The sequence below is a fragment of the Herpailurus yagouaroundi genome, unplaced genomic scaffold (assembly GCF_014898765.1).
Source record: "Herpailurus yagouaroundi ecotype Mexico unplaced genomic scaffold, PumYag 222, whole genome shotgun sequence".
NCBI classification, from domain to species: domain Eukaryota; kingdom Metazoa; phylum Chordata; class Mammalia; order Carnivora; family Felidae; genus Herpailurus; species Herpailurus yagouaroundi.
Window position 1 is genome coordinate 18500885 of NW_024412453.1, and position 16609 is coordinate 18517493.

At 55.8% G+C, this 16609-nt stretch overlaps 1 protein-coding gene across 5 annotated transcripts in view; it reads left to right on the top strand.

Moving 5' to 3' along the window:
- Window positions 1-1051: 1051 nt before the first annotated feature.
- Window positions 1052-16609, top strand: part of IFT140 (intraflagellar transport 140) — an 84560-nt gene continuing 69002 nt past the window's right edge. The window contains exons 1-9 of one of the 5 annotated variants that reach the window (XM_040459468.1): window positions 1052-1698; window positions 2331-2397; window positions 6187-6364; window positions 7927-8148; window positions 12464-12585; window positions 12701-12843; window positions 14396-14571; window positions 15546-15637; window positions 16124-16230. In XM_040459468.1, the coding sequence (XP_040315402.1) occupies window positions 6218-6364; window positions 7927-8148; window positions 12464-12585; window positions 12701-12843; window positions 14396-14571; window positions 15546-15637; window positions 16124-16230 (1009 nt within the window). In that variant the 5' untranslated portion in view covers window positions 1052-1698; window positions 2331-2397; window positions 6187-6217. The other 4 variants (XM_040459469.1, XM_040459470.1, XM_040459471.1 and 1 more) reach the window with 4 other exon arrangements.

Below are 16609 nucleotides of genomic sequence, written 5' to 3' on the forward strand. Positions count from 1 at the left end.
AAGGGGCGGGGCGGGGCGGACGGCGCGCGTGGCGGGGCGGGGCGGGGCGACGCGCGCGGGGACGAGCACGCCCGAGTTTCCAGCGGGCGCGCCCCCCTAGGGGCGCTGCCATTGGCCAGCAGCGGGCGCGCGCGCTTGCACGTACGGACGCTGGGAGGGGGCGCGGGGCGGGCCTGCGACGCTGGTAGTGTTGTGACGCCGGCCTCGCGGCCGTGCGGGCCAATGCGTCTCTCCGGATTGGCGGATAGACAGCCAATAGGGCCAGCGCCCTGGCTGTGATTGGCCGGAGCCGTGTTGACGGATGCGTGAGAAGTAAACGCCGCCTCAGCTCAGAGTCTTGAATCCGGCGCGAACCGGGTTTTTGACGACAAAGTATACAAATGCAACTGAGTGAGATAAATACGCCCTTTATTAGATCGAGTGTGTGCTTTTGAAGTTTCTTAGTGCAGTGGATGGCGCTGGGCACGTGGGTCATATTTCTTCGTCATGGCGATAAAGGAGTGTGTTCTAAATTCTCGCGTTTATTACGGAAGAGAGGATAAGCGGGGTGGTGTTCGAGGGTACAAACCTGGAAGGAGCAGCGTATGAGTCATAGAGCTCTAATGCACAATAAGACGGATGCAGACGATAATACTGTACTTAGTTACGTCATATGACCGACGTCGCTACAGCCGCCACATAACATGAATGCATCAAAGTAACACGCAGTACACCTTAAACCTACAGTGTCTCATGTCAGGGTTTTCTTTTTTTCCCCAATAAATGTTTTTGTTTCTGAAAATGAGGTCTTTAAAAACGGCATATTCCTTGTACCTATGTGATCCAGCACCTATCCTGTCGGATCCAGTAGTATCTGCATTTTCCTTTTATTTTTTTCACTTAATGTGGACTTCTTTGCTGTAGCAACATTTTTTTCCCTTTAACGACATGACCTTGCTGTGTTGTTCAAAGTTAATTTCCAAGTTTAAGCACACCTGACCGAAAAGGCCAGGGCGCACGTTCTAGTGCCTTTGGGAATGCAATCTGCCGCCACGAGTCACATTGGTTTCTAATGGGATGAAGCCATAGGTACCCTTGGCTACCATTTTCTCGCCAAAGGAGTCCATACGGCCCCCAAAGCGTTGCATGCACATCAAGTATTACGTCGAATCAATCGGCTTTGCTCAGAAATCCTCTTGAACCACACCCTCCTCCTTGAGATGAGACAAAGTAGAGCCCAGCAAACGGTGTGCGGTCCCAAAGACCGAAGAAGATGAACCGAAGAGAATCTTAAGGAAGATGGCGTTCCGTTTCTCCTCCACACTGTCAGCTGACCAACCCGTTTATTAAGGTGTAACTGCAGGAGCCGGTCCCAACAGGCTTTGCATCCTCATCACACCTATAAAAATGTCACCCGCTTCCCTTCTCTGCGCAGCACAGGCAAATGCTGGCCTCCTAGCTCCCGTTTCTGAGCTGGCGTTGTTGGTTGTGAACTGCGACGGGGACAAAATGCCCCGCAGCACCGCGGAGCTGGCCGCCGGCGGGGACCCGCCAGGGACTCTTGCCCTTGGCGCCTCACGAACACTCTCGACCGTATTCGGCTCTTTCCGGCCTCTCGAGGCGCTTCGGGTGGCCTCGGCTTCCGCCGCTCTCACGTTCGGCAGTTTCCGCGTTCCGCGCGCAGCCGTTGTCCGGGCAACGCGCTGCGGCTCCGCGGAGGTGAGTGGGGTCGAAGGGCGAGGGCTGCGAGCCGCCGGGTAGGGGCTCCGTGGCGGTCTGGGGCGGGGTAGCGGGGCGATGACGAGCCGGGCCAGACCCCGGTCCCGCGGACCCCCGGGCCATTTTCCTCCGGAAACCGGGCCTCGGCCGAGCGGGTCGGGTCGGGGTCGGCGGGAGCTGGGCGCGGCGTCCGAGGTCAGCACGCGATGATGGCCACAGCGGGCGCAGTCCGGGCTCCACCGAGGGCCGCGGGGCGGGACGGCGCCGGCAGGGCTCCCGGGACCCCCGCGGGACGGGGTGGGGGTTAGAAAACCGCCCCTATGCGCGGCCGGTCGGCCTTCGCGTGCAAGGCCTGCGGCTGTGACCCTGAACCGTCTGCGGTGAGGGGGCGCCGGCTGGGTGGCCGCGAGTGCCCGCGCCCCTGCATTCTGCCGCCGCCCCCCAGAGCCTCCCCCCGCCCCCCCTCGCTGCTCAGTCAGCCTGCGCACCCCGAACCCCCAGCTGAGCCGGGCGCCCCGAGGCGGTGGTCCGCGGCAGGGACTGGCGTCGGACAGGAGCAGATCGCTTAAAACTAACGGAATTTGCTTCTTTTCCTCAAAGTTTGTACATTTGCCACTTTGTTGTTGTTCTAGAGGCCCTGAGTTTAAGGAAAGGAAGTGCGCTTGTTTGCGAGCTGATGCCACTGATCGGTGTCGTTAGGTAAGGATAATATTGTTAGTTACCTCTTCTTGTGTTTACCCTGGTAGCTTTTGTTTATGATCATGCAGATAATACCTCTTCGTGGTGGAAAAACGTTGAAACGCAGGTACAAGGAATGGTGAGCAATCCATCACAATGGGTAAAAACGGACTCACCCACCTTGGCCGCTGTTGGCAATAAACCAGCAAGAGCATCTTCCCTTGCTAATCAACATCTTCATCGTATTCGCCTGGAAGGGGGTGCTGTTCTCAGGGCTGGGGGTGCAGCCAGGGACTCCCACCTGCAGCAGGTAGAGAAGTCAGTCAAGCACACATTTGCAACAAAGTCTGAAGGACTTTGCAATGAAGGACCGGCCTGTGTGGGGACGCTGGAGAGAAGCCTAGAACAACCTGGTAGTGAAGTCAGAGAGGGATGGGGCTTCTGAATATCCAAAGGTGGAGTGTGGGGGAGGGAGTCTCCCAGGAAGTCCCAGGCAGGAAAAAGTAGTTTAAAGACCTCAGAGTGGGCCGCCTGGCTGGCTTAAGCCGACTTGGGCTCAGGTCATGATCTCACGGTTCCTGGGTTCGAGCCCCGCATCGGGCTCTGTGCTGACAGCTCAGAGCCTGGGGCCTGCTTGGGATTCTGTGTCTCCCTCTCTGTCTGCCCCTACCCCGCTCATGCTGTCTCTCTCTCTCTCTGGGTCAAAAATAAATAAAACGTTAAAAAAATAAAACCTGTGAGCACCCATGCTTATTCCACAGCAATGTTTGAGACAAAAAATACAGGGGAAACCAGGTTTTACCTCAAGTGCTGTGGTAACTCTTCCTTCAGTCTAACAAAATTAATGTGACTTATTTTTCAGAGCAATATTTTCAGCAAGTAAACTTGTTAAACACGAGTACAAATTTGTCATAGCCCCAAATTTCCACCCTTGGTTGGCTGCGACACATGAAAACCCAAAAGCTTTCCTTTGCTTGAACGCAAACGTTTCCTTTCGTTTAAACGCCCCGATTTTTATGCGGTTTTTTTCCGTTGTACTGACTTCATATGAAAGTGCATAAGGACAGTCGGAGCCCCGTCCAGAGTGGATGTCCCCTTTGTGATGGGGGGGGAGAGGTCTCTGGATCCTAATCCCCTTCCCCTGACTCCGGCCCCCCACGCCTCCCGCCCGTGCCTCCCTGCTCCACCAGCAGCCCCCAGCATGCGTTCCTTACTCCATGGCAGTGAGAACACCACCTCAGAAAGTGTGCCTGTGTTTCGGACTCAGTCTATACTCAGAAGAAAAAGGGGAACGTTTGATAACGTGACTGTTCATTTTTACTTCGTGCATTTAGCTTCTTCCTGAAATGGGTTTCCTTCTCTAAATCCAAGCTGAGACTTTGAGGCTTCCTCTGATAGAATTATTGTTGCTGCTAAAGCAAATGGCATAGTCCATTCTCCACTCCGATGGTAGAACGTCGCAGCATCCATTTTTTTTTTTTAATTTTTTTTTTTCAATGTTTATTTATTTTTGGGACAGAGAGAGACAGAGCATGAACGGGGGAGGGGCAGAGAGAGAGGGAGACACAGAATCGGAAACAGGCTCTAGGCTCTGAGCCATCAGCCCAGAGCCCGACGCGGGGCTCGAACTCACGGACCGTGAGATCGTGACCTGGCTGAAGTCAGACGCTTAACCGACTGCGCCACCCAGGCGCCCCGCATCCATTTTTTTTTAACACCATTTTTTTTCTTGTGGCTAAATATACGTAATATAAAATCTACCATTGTAATTATTTGCGTGTATACAACCGGTGACATTAAGCACATTGACGTGTGGTGTAACCATCCCCACCAACCCTCTTCAGTATTCTTCATCTTCCCAAACAGAAATCCTCTCTCCATTAAACACTAGCTCCCCATCCCCCAGCGCTACAGGCCCTGGTACCCACCCTTTCACTTTCTGTCTCTTTGTGACTATGCTGGGTCCCTCCCAGAGGTAGAAACACACTGCATTCGATCTTCTGTGATTGGCTTATTTCGCTGAGCGGAACGTAACGTCTCCTACGTTCATCGATATTGTGACGTGTCAGAATCTCAAGGCTGGTTCATTCTGTGTCCTGTATGTGCACCATATTGTGTTTCTCCATTCATCTGTCAAGAAACAGTGGTTGTTCCGTCTTTCTGACTACTGTGAATAGTGCTGCTGTGAACGTGCGTGTACAAGGATGTACCCGACCCCCTGCTTTCAGTCTTCCGGGTGTACACCCAGAGGTGGAGCTGCTGAACTCTGTGCTTGAGTTTTCAGGAACCACCATACCGTCTTCCACAGCGTCCGCACCAGTTTGCACCCCCACCGGCAGTGCACGAGGGTTCTGATTTCCCCACATCTTTGCCAAGAGTTATTTTCTATCTTTCTGGTAACAGCCATTTTTTAAAAAATATAATTTATTGCTGCGTTAGCTAACATACAGTGTATACGGGGTGCTCTTGGTTTTGGGGGTAGGTTCCCGTGATTCATCGCTTACGTACAACACTCAGCGCTCATCCCAACAAGTGACCTCCTCGCTGCCTGTGACCCATGTTCCCCTTCCCCCCGCTCCCCCATCAACACTCAGTTTGTTCTCTGTATTTAAGAGTCTCTTATGGTTCGTCTTCCTGTTTTTTCCCCTTCCCTTCCCCCACGATCTTAAGTTTCTCAGGTTCCACATATGAGGGGATATCTTTGACTGACTTATTTCACCCAGCTTAATACCCTCCATTCCATCCACGTTGTTGCAAATGGCAGGATTTCATTCCTTTTCATTGCCAAGCAGTACCGTCGTCTATGTAAACCACATCATCTTTATCTGATAACGGCCATTCTAACGGGCATGACGTTGAATACTTTTAAATGATAGCACACGAACCTGCAAATATTGTCTTATCTGCCAGTTAGCTGCCCCAGACTGACTCGAGGGTGTGAGAAGTGGGCAGCGGGACTGGCCAGTCACGCACCGTCCCACCCTCCTGCGCGGGGCGGTACGCAAATCTTTTCCGGGAAAGAAAGACATTAAGTACGGAGAACGAATCAAGTTCACCGTCCCTGCTGTTGCCATGGCTTCGTTTTCTCGATTGTCTAACAAAGGAACCTTCTTGCCTTCTACTACCTGAGAGTCTGATGTTGAAGACAGCTGTGGTCTTCAGGCTTTAGAGCAAATCGAATACTAGGTTTTTCTATATATTTCTGTGAAGCAGTTTCACTTCTATTTGGCTGGAGATTTTTGCTCAAAGGGCAGCTATGGAAATACAAATTGTCCTCCTTATGATTGGAATAAGGATGTCGTCCAGCCTGCCGGGCTTTACTTTATTGTTGTTTTTTTTTGTGTGTGTGGTTTTTTTTTTTGGGACAGAGAGAGACAGAGCATGAATGTGGGAGGGGCAGAGAGAGAGGGAGACACAGAATCGGAAACAGGCTCCAGGCTCTGAGCCATCAGCCCAGAGCCTGACGCGGGGCTCGAACTCACGGACCGCGAGATCGTGACCTGGCTGAAGTCGGACGCTTAACCGACTGCGCCACCCAGGCGCCCCTACTTTATTGTTTTGATGGCAGTGTTTTATTCTTTCCGTCGTGCCTGGATCATTCCGGGTCCAATTTCTTGCTTCTTTTTGTACGCTTTCCCCCTGTTAGAGCTCTCTTCCACATAAAGTTGCCTGCATGGTCTTAAGGGGCCTTTGTCAGTTGCATCATGTTCCGATGTTGGCTTCATGATGCTTGTCCTTCCCGGTTCCTCGGATGGTCGCTGTCTTTGTTTTGTTCAAAACCAACAGGACTTGGCCATCTTTCCCACGCAGGTTTGAGCCCTGACTTGGTCTGAGTGTCATCATGGCCCTCTATTTTGACCACCGAGTGGAAGCCCCGGACTCCGTTGGGTCTCCTTCCCACATCCACTGGCACCCTGTCCATCCGTTCCTGGCAGTTGCCTCCGTCAGCACGACCTCAGGAGGCAGCGTGGATGTATACCTGGAACAAGTGAGTAGTAAGAAGCCACAGTGCTGACTCCCAGAGCTCTGGCTCTTGTCTCCTCTTCGTTCTCACGTATATGTGTGCACACGGGTGTGGGGGAGTGTGTGGAATGTGGGGTGTGTGTGTGTGTGTGTGTGTGTGTGTGTGTGTGTGTATCACGTTTTCCTGGGGTTCAAACTCCCAATATTATAAAAGCCCTTCAGTATGGACAGTTTTCTCAGCCCCGGCACTTAGGTTGGGGACATGGTTAGGAGTGTCTAGCAGATTCCACAGTCAGCCTGTGGCCTCTGACCAGAGCCAACCCCTCCGTGCATCTGTGCGTCCCGGTCCAGTCTCCTGTTGGCCACGTTGGCCATCGGAAGCTCTGCGGGTGTCCTCTGGCCGCCATAACGAATCCCCGTGAGCTGAGTGGCTTAAAACAAATCTGTCCTCTCACAGTCCGGAGGCCACAGTCTGAAATGAGGGCTCCTCAGGGCCACGCTGTCCCTGAAGACTCTGGGAGAGGACCGTGCCAGCCCTCATCCTGGCTTCTGGCGGCCGCCTCTGCTTGTACCCACATCGCTCCACTGCCATCATGTGTGTCTGTGTCTCTTTCCCCTTCTTGTAAGGACACCAGCCATTGGCTTCGGGCTCATTCTAATGACCTTTTCTTAACCTGATCATGTGCAGAGGCTCTGTTTCCAAATAAGGTCGTGGCACAGGTACCGGGTCAGGACTTCAGCACATCTCTTTCCAGGATGGCTCTTTGAGAGCTTTGTAGAAGCCCCCCCCACCCCCTGCTCCCTACCGCTCTCCGTGCACGACACCCCTCACGTGTCACAAAGACAATCACGTTTCCCTTCCCGCTGCAACCCTCTGCAGTCCCACCGCACCTTCACTGGAGCGGCGAAGGTCATCAGTGATGTCTGCGTGCTTCTGGGTCCTATCTGAGGTCCCCCGCTCCTGGAAAACAGCCTGGAGGTGAGAGGGGCCACAAATAACTTTGGCATTGCAGACCCTGGAAAGGCTCCTGGGGTTACCCAAGAGCCTGCACTCAGGGGTACCTGGGTGGCTCAGTCGGTTGAGCGTCCACCTTCAGCTCAGGTCATGATCTCGCCGTGCATGAGTTCAAGCCCCGTGTCAGGGTTGGTGACACTCCCCCGCTTGCACTCTGTCTCTGTGTCTCTCAAAGTAATAAATAAACGTTAAAAAACTTAAAAAAAAAAAAAAAAGAGCCCGCACTTATAGAACCTTGGGGTCAACGCGCTTGACCTCCGGGCCTAGTGCTTATTTTTGTAAATAAAGTTTTATTGGAACCCATTGAAATGCTAGCTAGCAACCAAGCCGTTGTGAGTATGAGGTATGAGATCATACGCCTTGATAACCTGGTCAGCGTGGCCAGTTGAGTCTTAATTCTATGCCTTCATAGCCAAGGGTAAGATTGGTGTTTCTATGAAAATTAAGTAGAACGTTTCCTTAATAAACAGCTCTTTATATCCTCTAGCTGATACCGATTTCATTGATCAGCCAGAAGTTCCAGAGTAGCTGTCTCCCTTCACCACGTGGGATTTACCTCTTGTCCGTTGTAGGGTGAGCATGCGCCCGATACGCATATCGAGAGGTCGTTCCGGGTCACTTCCTTGTGCTGGCATCCGACGCGAATGATCCTGGCTGTTGGCTGGGAGACCGGAGAAGTGACAGTGTTTAATAAGCAGGACAAGGAGCAGCATGCGGTCCCCCCGACCCACACCAGCGACATCACCGTCCTCAAGTGGAGCCCCAACGGGAACTGCCTCGTGTCGGGGGACAGGGTAAGCAGACGTGGTTGTCACTGATTTCGGATCGCTGCATCCCCGTCGGTGCTGTTAGAGTGCAAGTGGGGAAGAGTGTTAAAGGTCAGAATTTGAGACATAGTGGTTGTGGAATTCACTTGCCTTTGTTGGATGTCATGGCAGAATCTGTTTTATACTGAAAGTGAGGTTTGAAAATTTCGTCCGACCGTCATACTCTGGCAGAGGTGTGTCTGTAATTTTTTAAGTGAACTTTTCTAGGAAACTATGTTCATCAAGGTGAGGTGACTGTTACAGGTACTGTCACTTTTATGCTCCCCCCACCCCCTACCCCCGAATCAGCAGGTTCCCTGAGCACACTCCGTTGCCTGGGAGGCCCTGGTCCTAATTGTCTAGCTCAGGGCTTCCTCATGGAGCTCACTTTCCCCCCGGGGGGACAGTTGGCAGAATGTTTCTGCTGTCAGAGTGGCTGGAGGGGGCCGTCTCCTGGCATCTAGTGGGTGAAGGCCCGAGGAACTTCCCACAACACAGAGTTATCAGCCGAAAGTGCTAAGTAAGTGTTCCCAGGCTGAGAGTCAGCATTTATACCTAATTCGATTCACAGACAGGTGGCAGAAACTTTACACTGCGGTCATTCATTTCCCTTGGGCAACGTAATACGTTTACGTGTGTCAAAGTCCACAGACTATGAAAAGGTCTCTACCGTGACAGGACTCTCCAACCCCATGCACTCCGCTCCCCTCCACCCCGCCCTCCAGCGCCCACAGCTTCCCGAAGCTTCTCCCGTTTCTTCCGATTCACAGCAGCACATACCGAGGCATCCTGTCCCGTTGCCACTTCTGAAAAATTTCAAGCTATTAAAGGAGTTGAAAGACTAGCCCGAGGAGCACCGTGTACCCTTCACGTAAATTCTCTGGTTGTTACATTTTGACACGTCTGCTTTCTCTATCTTTTCCCCTGAATACTTGAGAATTTGTCGCAGAGATCACACTTCACCCCAGGTCCTCTGGCGTTGATGTCTTGAGGACAAGGACTTGTACACAGCTGCCGTGTGTGTGGCACTCGCGCTGAGGAAGGCGAGCGCTGAGGCGGCGCCCTCTCGGGCTGTCCCGTCCTGTCCCGTCCACGGCGGGTGTTGTCCTAACCCAGAATGTGGCCAAGGACCACGCGCTGCGTTTGGCTGTCCCTTCTCTTTGGTTTCCCTGAATCACGAACGGTTCCCTGGTCTCATCTTTCCTTTCTTCTCTTGTTTTTGGTCTTTGGTGATATCACCAAACGGAGGAGTCCAGACAGGTTATTTTGTAGACTGTCCCTCAGTATAGACTTGTTGTGCTTGGCGGGGGGGTGGCAGTTAGGTGACAGGTAGCAACGTGGGGAGCCTTGCAGGTTCCCGGAGCCAGTGCCAGCAGGGGTGGGGAACAGGGTTCCCCAACACGGAACACGAAGTAGTCCTTGTGCACGGGGTGCCCAGAATTCAACTCCGTTCTGACACCGTGCATCTAGAGACAGCGCCAGGTCCCACGGGTCACGGCCTCCGTCCCGCCGCCCCACCCCCACCCGTGCTCCCGCCACAGGCCACAGAGTGGAGGGTCCTCCTCGGGCTCTTGCAGCCGGTTAGAGCGGCTCCCAGAGGCCAGGGAACCATGTACTCGCGCTTAGCGGTGTGTGGAAGGATGCGATAAAGGACACGAGGCAGCAGCCAGATGAAGAGACGCACAGGGCACGTCCGGGGAGGGCGCAGAGCTCCTGAGTCCTCGAGTCCTCGCCGGGTGCCACTCCCCCCACCCCTCCCTGCCCGGAGGCCTGTGATCCCAGTCCTGGGCGGTTATGGAGGCCTCGCTGGAGCCCTCTGAGCAGTGGCGGGTCCTCCCGGCAGCCACCCCGCCCCTGGGCAGAGACCCAAAGTCACCTTCGTTAACGTGAGCGGAGACACCTCTGTGGCCCTTCTCACGGGAGATTCCGTGAACCGGTGTGTGTGAGGGAACGTTTGGTCCTCTGAATGAGCGAGGACATATTTGTTATCAGTCAGGGTGTCGTGGGTCCTAATGTGTCACGGGTCACGTGAAGTGATGGTATGTCCCGACACGTGTCAACACACTGACTGCACTTTCGTCTTGTACGACATCAGACTCTTGCTCGTGCATGGGGCTGATTTCTTGTCTTCCGAGGTGACCTGTGTCTAGAGTGTATAAAACTGTGATGAATGTTGTCACCACAAGGGAGACCGGGCAGCTCAGGTGTTGCCTCCGGTCTGGCACCTGGTTACCCGGAAACCCGACGGGGCTTTGCTGAGAGACTTTGTGTGTAAGTTGCCTTTTAAGGCCGACACTACAGCTGATCCTGGAACCACCTGGGAGTTAGGGGCATCAAGCCTCTCCCAGTCAGAGATCTGAGTATAACTTTGACTCCTCAGAAGCTTGCCTGCTAACAGCCTCTGTTGACCCAAAGCCTGGCCAGTAACGTAACAGTTGAATAACAACGTTTTACGCGCCGGGTGTATCATATACCGCGTGCTTACCATAAAGTAGGCTGGAATAAAGAAAACTGCAAAAAAAGTCACACGGCAGAGAAGATACGTTTACGGCACCATACCCTGAAAGTCCACCTATGAAGGACCCACGTCGAGACCCGAGTTGTTCGAGGGCCGTCTGTATCTGGAAAGCACTTTCCCGTTTACGATCATATAGTGCTCTCGGGCCTGCGGGATGATCGGGGGCACGCTGAGAGAACAAAGGATGGGAAGAAGAGTGTGTGGCAGCCTCCTCGAGCGGGAGATGGGCCCTGACAGCTGCGTGGGCCTCCTTGCTGACGGATTCTATGGAAGTGGTGCCGTTTGGCAAAGCTCAGCACGCCTCCGCGGCCACGGAGGCCTCCTGGCCCGGGCCCGATGGCACCGTCTCCCCACCCGACCTCTCGCGCTCGTGAGCGCCCTAAGCTTGAGAGCTCGATGACTTAAAAATTGCACACGTAGTACGCCTGTCCCCAGGTGGTGGTTTCCTGGGAAAACGGCTGATCCCAGGACTGGGGCCGGGCCCTGAGCCCAGAGGATCTGGAGAGCCAGCAAGTAAGGGAAGTGCTCGCAGATCCCGCGGTCCGGGCTGGGTCGGAGGGACGCAGGAGCTAACGAAAGACCTCCCGGTGGCCGAAGCTGGAGCTCGAAAGTGAACCAAGTGGTGCTGGATTGTAACCCAAAGCGGAAAGTCACTGTCTGTGACATAAACAGGGGTATGAACCCGTGATGTAGTAATTAGTGAGTGGTGGAGAAGAGACAAATCTCTCGTCCTGAAGAACCCAAGCGATTATGTAGATGGTCCACGCTCAAGCGGGTGACTTCGTTCCAAATAGTACGGGACGGAGAGGGGGAGAAGCAAAGACTTCACCGTGGACAGGGTCACCCAAGGGACCTCACCGGGCGGAGAGTGTCAGCAGTGGCACAGATGAGGCTCGTCAGTGGCACCGATCACCCGTGTACGTGACGTGACGAGAAGGGCGCGCGGTCTCCGTGGCCTTCTCCCCGAACCTACAACCCAGCCCAGTCGCGAGAAGAGCGTCAGACGGGTCCCGACGGAGGGACGCCCCACATCATCCCTGACCGGTCCTGCAAGCTGGGGGGGGGGGTCAGAGACACTGTCCCGGCCCAGAGGAGCCCAAGGGGACGTGACGCCCAAATGTCCTGTGGCTCCTGGTGGGGGGGGACCCAGGGAGAAAGTAAGTGTGAATAAAGCACGACTCTAGTCAATACAGTACGTCAGTGTCGGCTTGTTAAATCTGGGAAACGCACTATGCTAAGTAAGGTCTGCTCACGGGAGAAGTGAGGGGTGGAGAACAGGACTTCTCTGAATGATCTCTACCGCTTTTGGTAAATCTGAGTCTATTCAAAAATTGAGTTTTGAGGGGCGCCTGGGTGGCGCAGTCGGTTAAGCGTCCGACTTCAGCCAGGTCACGATCTCGCGGTCCGTGAGTTCGAGCCCCGCGTCGGGCTCTGGGCTGATGGCTCAGAGCCTGGAGCCTGTTTCCGATTCTGTGTCTCCCTCTCTCTCTGCCCCTCCCCCGTTCATGTTCTGTCTATCTCTGTCCCAAAAATAAACGTTGAAAAAAAAAAATTAAAAAAAAAAATTGAGTTTTGAAAGCTGGCTGTGTGGCAGGTGTTATCTGGGGGAGTGAGGGTGGCAGAGGGCACACGGGAGGCTCCTGTTCCTCCCACGTTCACGGCGCACACATAACAGTTTTGTGACTCGTCGTAAAAGGAATCGGCCTTTATTCCCTCGCACCGCGTAACACTCCCACCGGTCACCGTAAGATTGTGTCTCCTTCACACGTGTGTTGGGTTTTCCAGCTTGGCGTCCTGCTCTTGTGGAGGTTGGACCAGAGGGGTCGGGTACAAGGGCCTCCTCTGCTGAAGCACGACTACGGAAAACCCCTAACCCGCTGCATCTTCCGGCTCCCCCCTCCTGGCGAGTGAGTAAGAGCGCGGGGCTGGTGCGGGGCGGGCTGCGGGCACATCTGCAGTGACCACGCCTTCCTGTAAGGAACCTCTGGGAATCTGACTTCCTGTCGTGTCCGCCTTCCAAAGGGACCTCGTTCAGCTGGCGAAGGCGGCTGTGAGTGGCGACGAGCGAGCCCTGGACATGTTTAACTGGAGGAAAAGCGGCTTTGGGAGTCTCCTGAAAGTGGGCTCTCAAGAGGGACTGTCGTTCTTTGTCAGCCTGATGGATGGTGAGAATTTTAGGTGGGGATTCTAGGACATTGAAGCGTTGAGGGGCGTCTGGTAGGGACTGTGAACAAAGAGGTGATGTCTCTGCATAAAAAAGCAGTAGCCTGTGTGTGTGCCAGCCTCAGAGTGCGCCTCAGCGACTCTCGGCCATCGCTGACCCAGCGTTCAGAGAAGGGCCTCACCTGGTCCTGATGGAGGCGGATGGGCTCGGCTTGTGTTTGGAGGGCCCTCAGGACGAGGCCCCGTTGGTACCTCCCCCCGCCCCAGCCGCTCCCGCGCGTAGCTCCGGGCAGGGGGACGGCGCTGCCCTCTTGTTGTCCAGTCTGTGTGGCCTGGAAGCGCCCTGACCTGAGCTCTGGGGAGGGAGTGTGACAGGGCAGGACGGGCGGGGCCACCGTCTGTCTGGGTCCTGACTCCTCAGTGTGAGCAGGGACACAGGCACCCGCGGCAGCAGATAAGTGCGGTATGGGGTGCGGGCAAAGAAGAAGGGTTAAAGTCATGGGAGACACGGGTGTGCATGCCGCAGGAGTGAGAGCAGGGAAGGGGGGCTCACGACGGCTTCCACAGGGCGGGCCGCCACGCAGCTCAGCCTTGACGGGAAGAAGAGAGCAGAGGGCAGCTGCCAGGGCTGGGCTTTGCCCTTGTTAAGGTAGAGATACCGCTTGTTTCTGGAGGTAAAAAGAGACGGCTGATGGAGGGGACTTGGAGGAGGTCCAGAGGGCCAGGCGTGGGTACAGAGCCGTGGGCAGGTGCCGGGAGGAAGAGGCCAGCGCCAAGGCCCCCTTAGCAGGGAGTCGAGGAGATGATATGGGAAGAAGGCCCAGTGGGCAGGGGTGTGCGGTGGGGACAAGCCTGGCTCTGGAAGGGTCAGGCCTGCCCCTCCCACAGGAGCTGTGGGCCTCGGGAGGGTCACCCTGTGCAGTCAGACCCCTGCCTGCGAGCTCGCGGGACACGTCAGCTGAGTGAACACGTGTGGGTGTCACCAAGCCTGCCACAGATGCTCGCTGAGGCGGTGCCGGCATGGTGACGTCGTGCTGACCGCGGCCTCGGCACAACCTTGAAGTTGTAAGGTTGAACGGGAAGTCACGTTATCCTTGGAAGCAGACGAGAGCGGACGGGGAGGGTGGGGAGGCTCCTGAGGGCAGCAGACAGGGCTGCTTGGCGGGCACTCACCGGAGGCTCCCCACCGACTCAGAAGGCTGAGGAGGGGCTGGCAGGCCGGGCAGAGCAGGGGAGGGAGGGCCTCTGGGTCGGGAGAACGCGTGCGGCTGCAGGAGGGCCGTGGCTCCAGGTCTCGGCGTCTGGGTGAGGGATGTGCACCTAATGTCAGCACATCAGGGGGAACAGGGAGTTTCGAGGCCGCCTGGCAGGTGGGCAGGGCTGAGAAGTGAAGCTTATTTCAGAGATGGCCGGGGAGTCTATGTGCAGACGGTTTTTCAGTGCTTGGTTTGTAAAGTTTTATAATGGACGTGTTTGTGCTTTGCAATCGCACCTAAGTAGCTACAGGGACGGCCGGCGAGTGCCCCCCACCTGGACTGACCCCTTTGCCCTTAGGGACGGTGCACTATGTGGACGAGAAAGGCAAGACCACCGAGGCAGCGTCCACGGACAGCTCGGTGCAGGCGCTCTTCTACCTGGAGAGGAGGGAGGCCCTGGTGGTGGTCACGCGGAGCCTGCTGCTGTCCCTGTTCGTGGTGAGGCCCGAGGGCGAAACGGAGGAAGTGATGAAGGTAGGCGGGCAGCAGGGCGGCCGGGCCGGGCTTCACCCGACCTGAGCACCGCCGTCCAGGACCGTCACGAAGGTGACTCCGTTCCCAGGAGCTTTGCGGGAATCCGCCGACGGGCGGGGGCGGGAGAGGGCGGCCAGCTCGCAGCCTGGACACCCGGCTCTGACTAGGGACAACTGCTCACCCCACAGCAGCAGCTCAGTTGACCTTCACGGTGGGAACGGGATGGGGGACAACGTCCTGCTTCCCACCCTTGTGCAGATGGGGCCCTCACTTCCCTCCCTCACAGCCGCCGCTGCCCCCCCTCCCCTGCACGTGCCCTGTTTTGCCCCAAGGCGTGTCAGTCGCCCTCCTGGGCAGCACACGTCCAGCTGTGGGGCTGCCGAGATCCAGCGAGGCCTGGAGCAGGTGTCTCAGCCCCATGTTGGCCACTGCTCTCGGCCTGCCGCTCAGTGAGGGCTGGTCCACCCTGCCTCTGGCCAGTCCCCTGGTTTGTACCAGCTGAGTCCACGTTCCTGAGAGAATTCTGAACTTCTCCTGAAGATGATCCTGTAGGTTACCGAGCTGATTGATTTCTTGTGAATAGGTGTTTACACAATTACTTAGGTGCCCCTGGCACAGCAGTGGAAAATAGGGTCCTGAGTCATGAGGACCCGGGTCCAGATCTCCGTGAGCCTCTCACTGGCCGGGGGGCCCGGGCAGAACGGGGTCACGACACCTGCCCGAGAGCGTGTGGTCATGTCTGAACGGGGCTCGCCTTGGTAGTTGCTCTAGAAACGCGCTCACCATGCGCCATGCGCGGAAGGCACAGTCGTTAGCCATTTAACATACCACAGAGAGTCGTGTGGCTGAGTGGGCATCGCCTTTCCATGTGTCTCCACCCACCCGGCTGGCACATCCCCACCAGGCCACCACACACTGGACGCTCTGGGCTCCAAAGAGCAACGTGCTTCCTTCAGGTTGTTTCTCGTCATCAGGTCAAGTTGAGTGGGAAGACAGGTCACCGGGCAGACATCGCATTGATTGAGGACAGTGTGCTCGTGACCGCCGTAGGGGAGCCCATCCTCAGGTAAGAGCCCGGATGCTCGGCAGGCACCGCCTTCGAGGGTCAGTCCCTTTGGAGTCACATCCACACAACCAGCTCTGAGGTCAGAGAGTAGAGCACAGCACCGACCCAGGCGTCCCCTCTTGGCCCTCACCGGGCAGGCCCGTCCCGATTCCGATGCGTGGTTTTCTCGAGCCTGGCGTATGTGGAATCACGTCTTGGCTTATCTACCTGCCTCTGCTCCATGGGATGCTTGGGTTTCTCCCATGTTAATGCCTGTGGTTGGGGTCCCTTCGTTCTCGTTGTGACCTGGTGTGTCACGAACCCTGCTCCCTTTGAATATGAACAAGGCATCAAATAGATCTAAGCATAACGACGGCGGGCCTTTCGTGTGGGAGTCCCTCGGGCTCCGTCCGCTTCCCGATCGCTGTGCACATGGAGCAAGACCCTGGGAGGCGGGGAAGGGCGCGACATGGTCCCCTGAATGGCGCCATCTGCCTTTCATTGTAGATTCTGGGATTTGGAAGGAGGAGAGAATTATGTGCTGAGTCCAGAAGAGAAGTTCGGTTTTGAGAAAGGAGAGAATATAAACTGTGTTTCTTACTGTAAAGTCAAAGGTGAGCCTTGTCGGGTGCCGGGGAGAGAGAGGCGGCCTCAGTCCTCGCTCTGTGGGCGGCAAAACGGCTGGTGGCGACTCAGAGAGCGGTAGATGGGCTGTAACTGTCAGTCGCCTGAGCAAAGTCACTGGGGAGCCGGAAAATGACAGCACGTGAAGGTCGGCGGGTTTGCTCGACAGCGTGGCCGCCGTGGGTACAGGCAGGTGACCTGTGTTCCCTCCTGAAGCCGCGAGGAAAAGTGTGGGAAAGTAACAATACGCATGCATGTGCCTGTACGCACGTGTGCACGCGTGTACGCACGCGGAGGGCAGGAAAACGGGCGACGAGCCAGGCCATCGTTTATTTTGTGCCTGCCGGGCACTGGGTGCCAGGCTAGCCC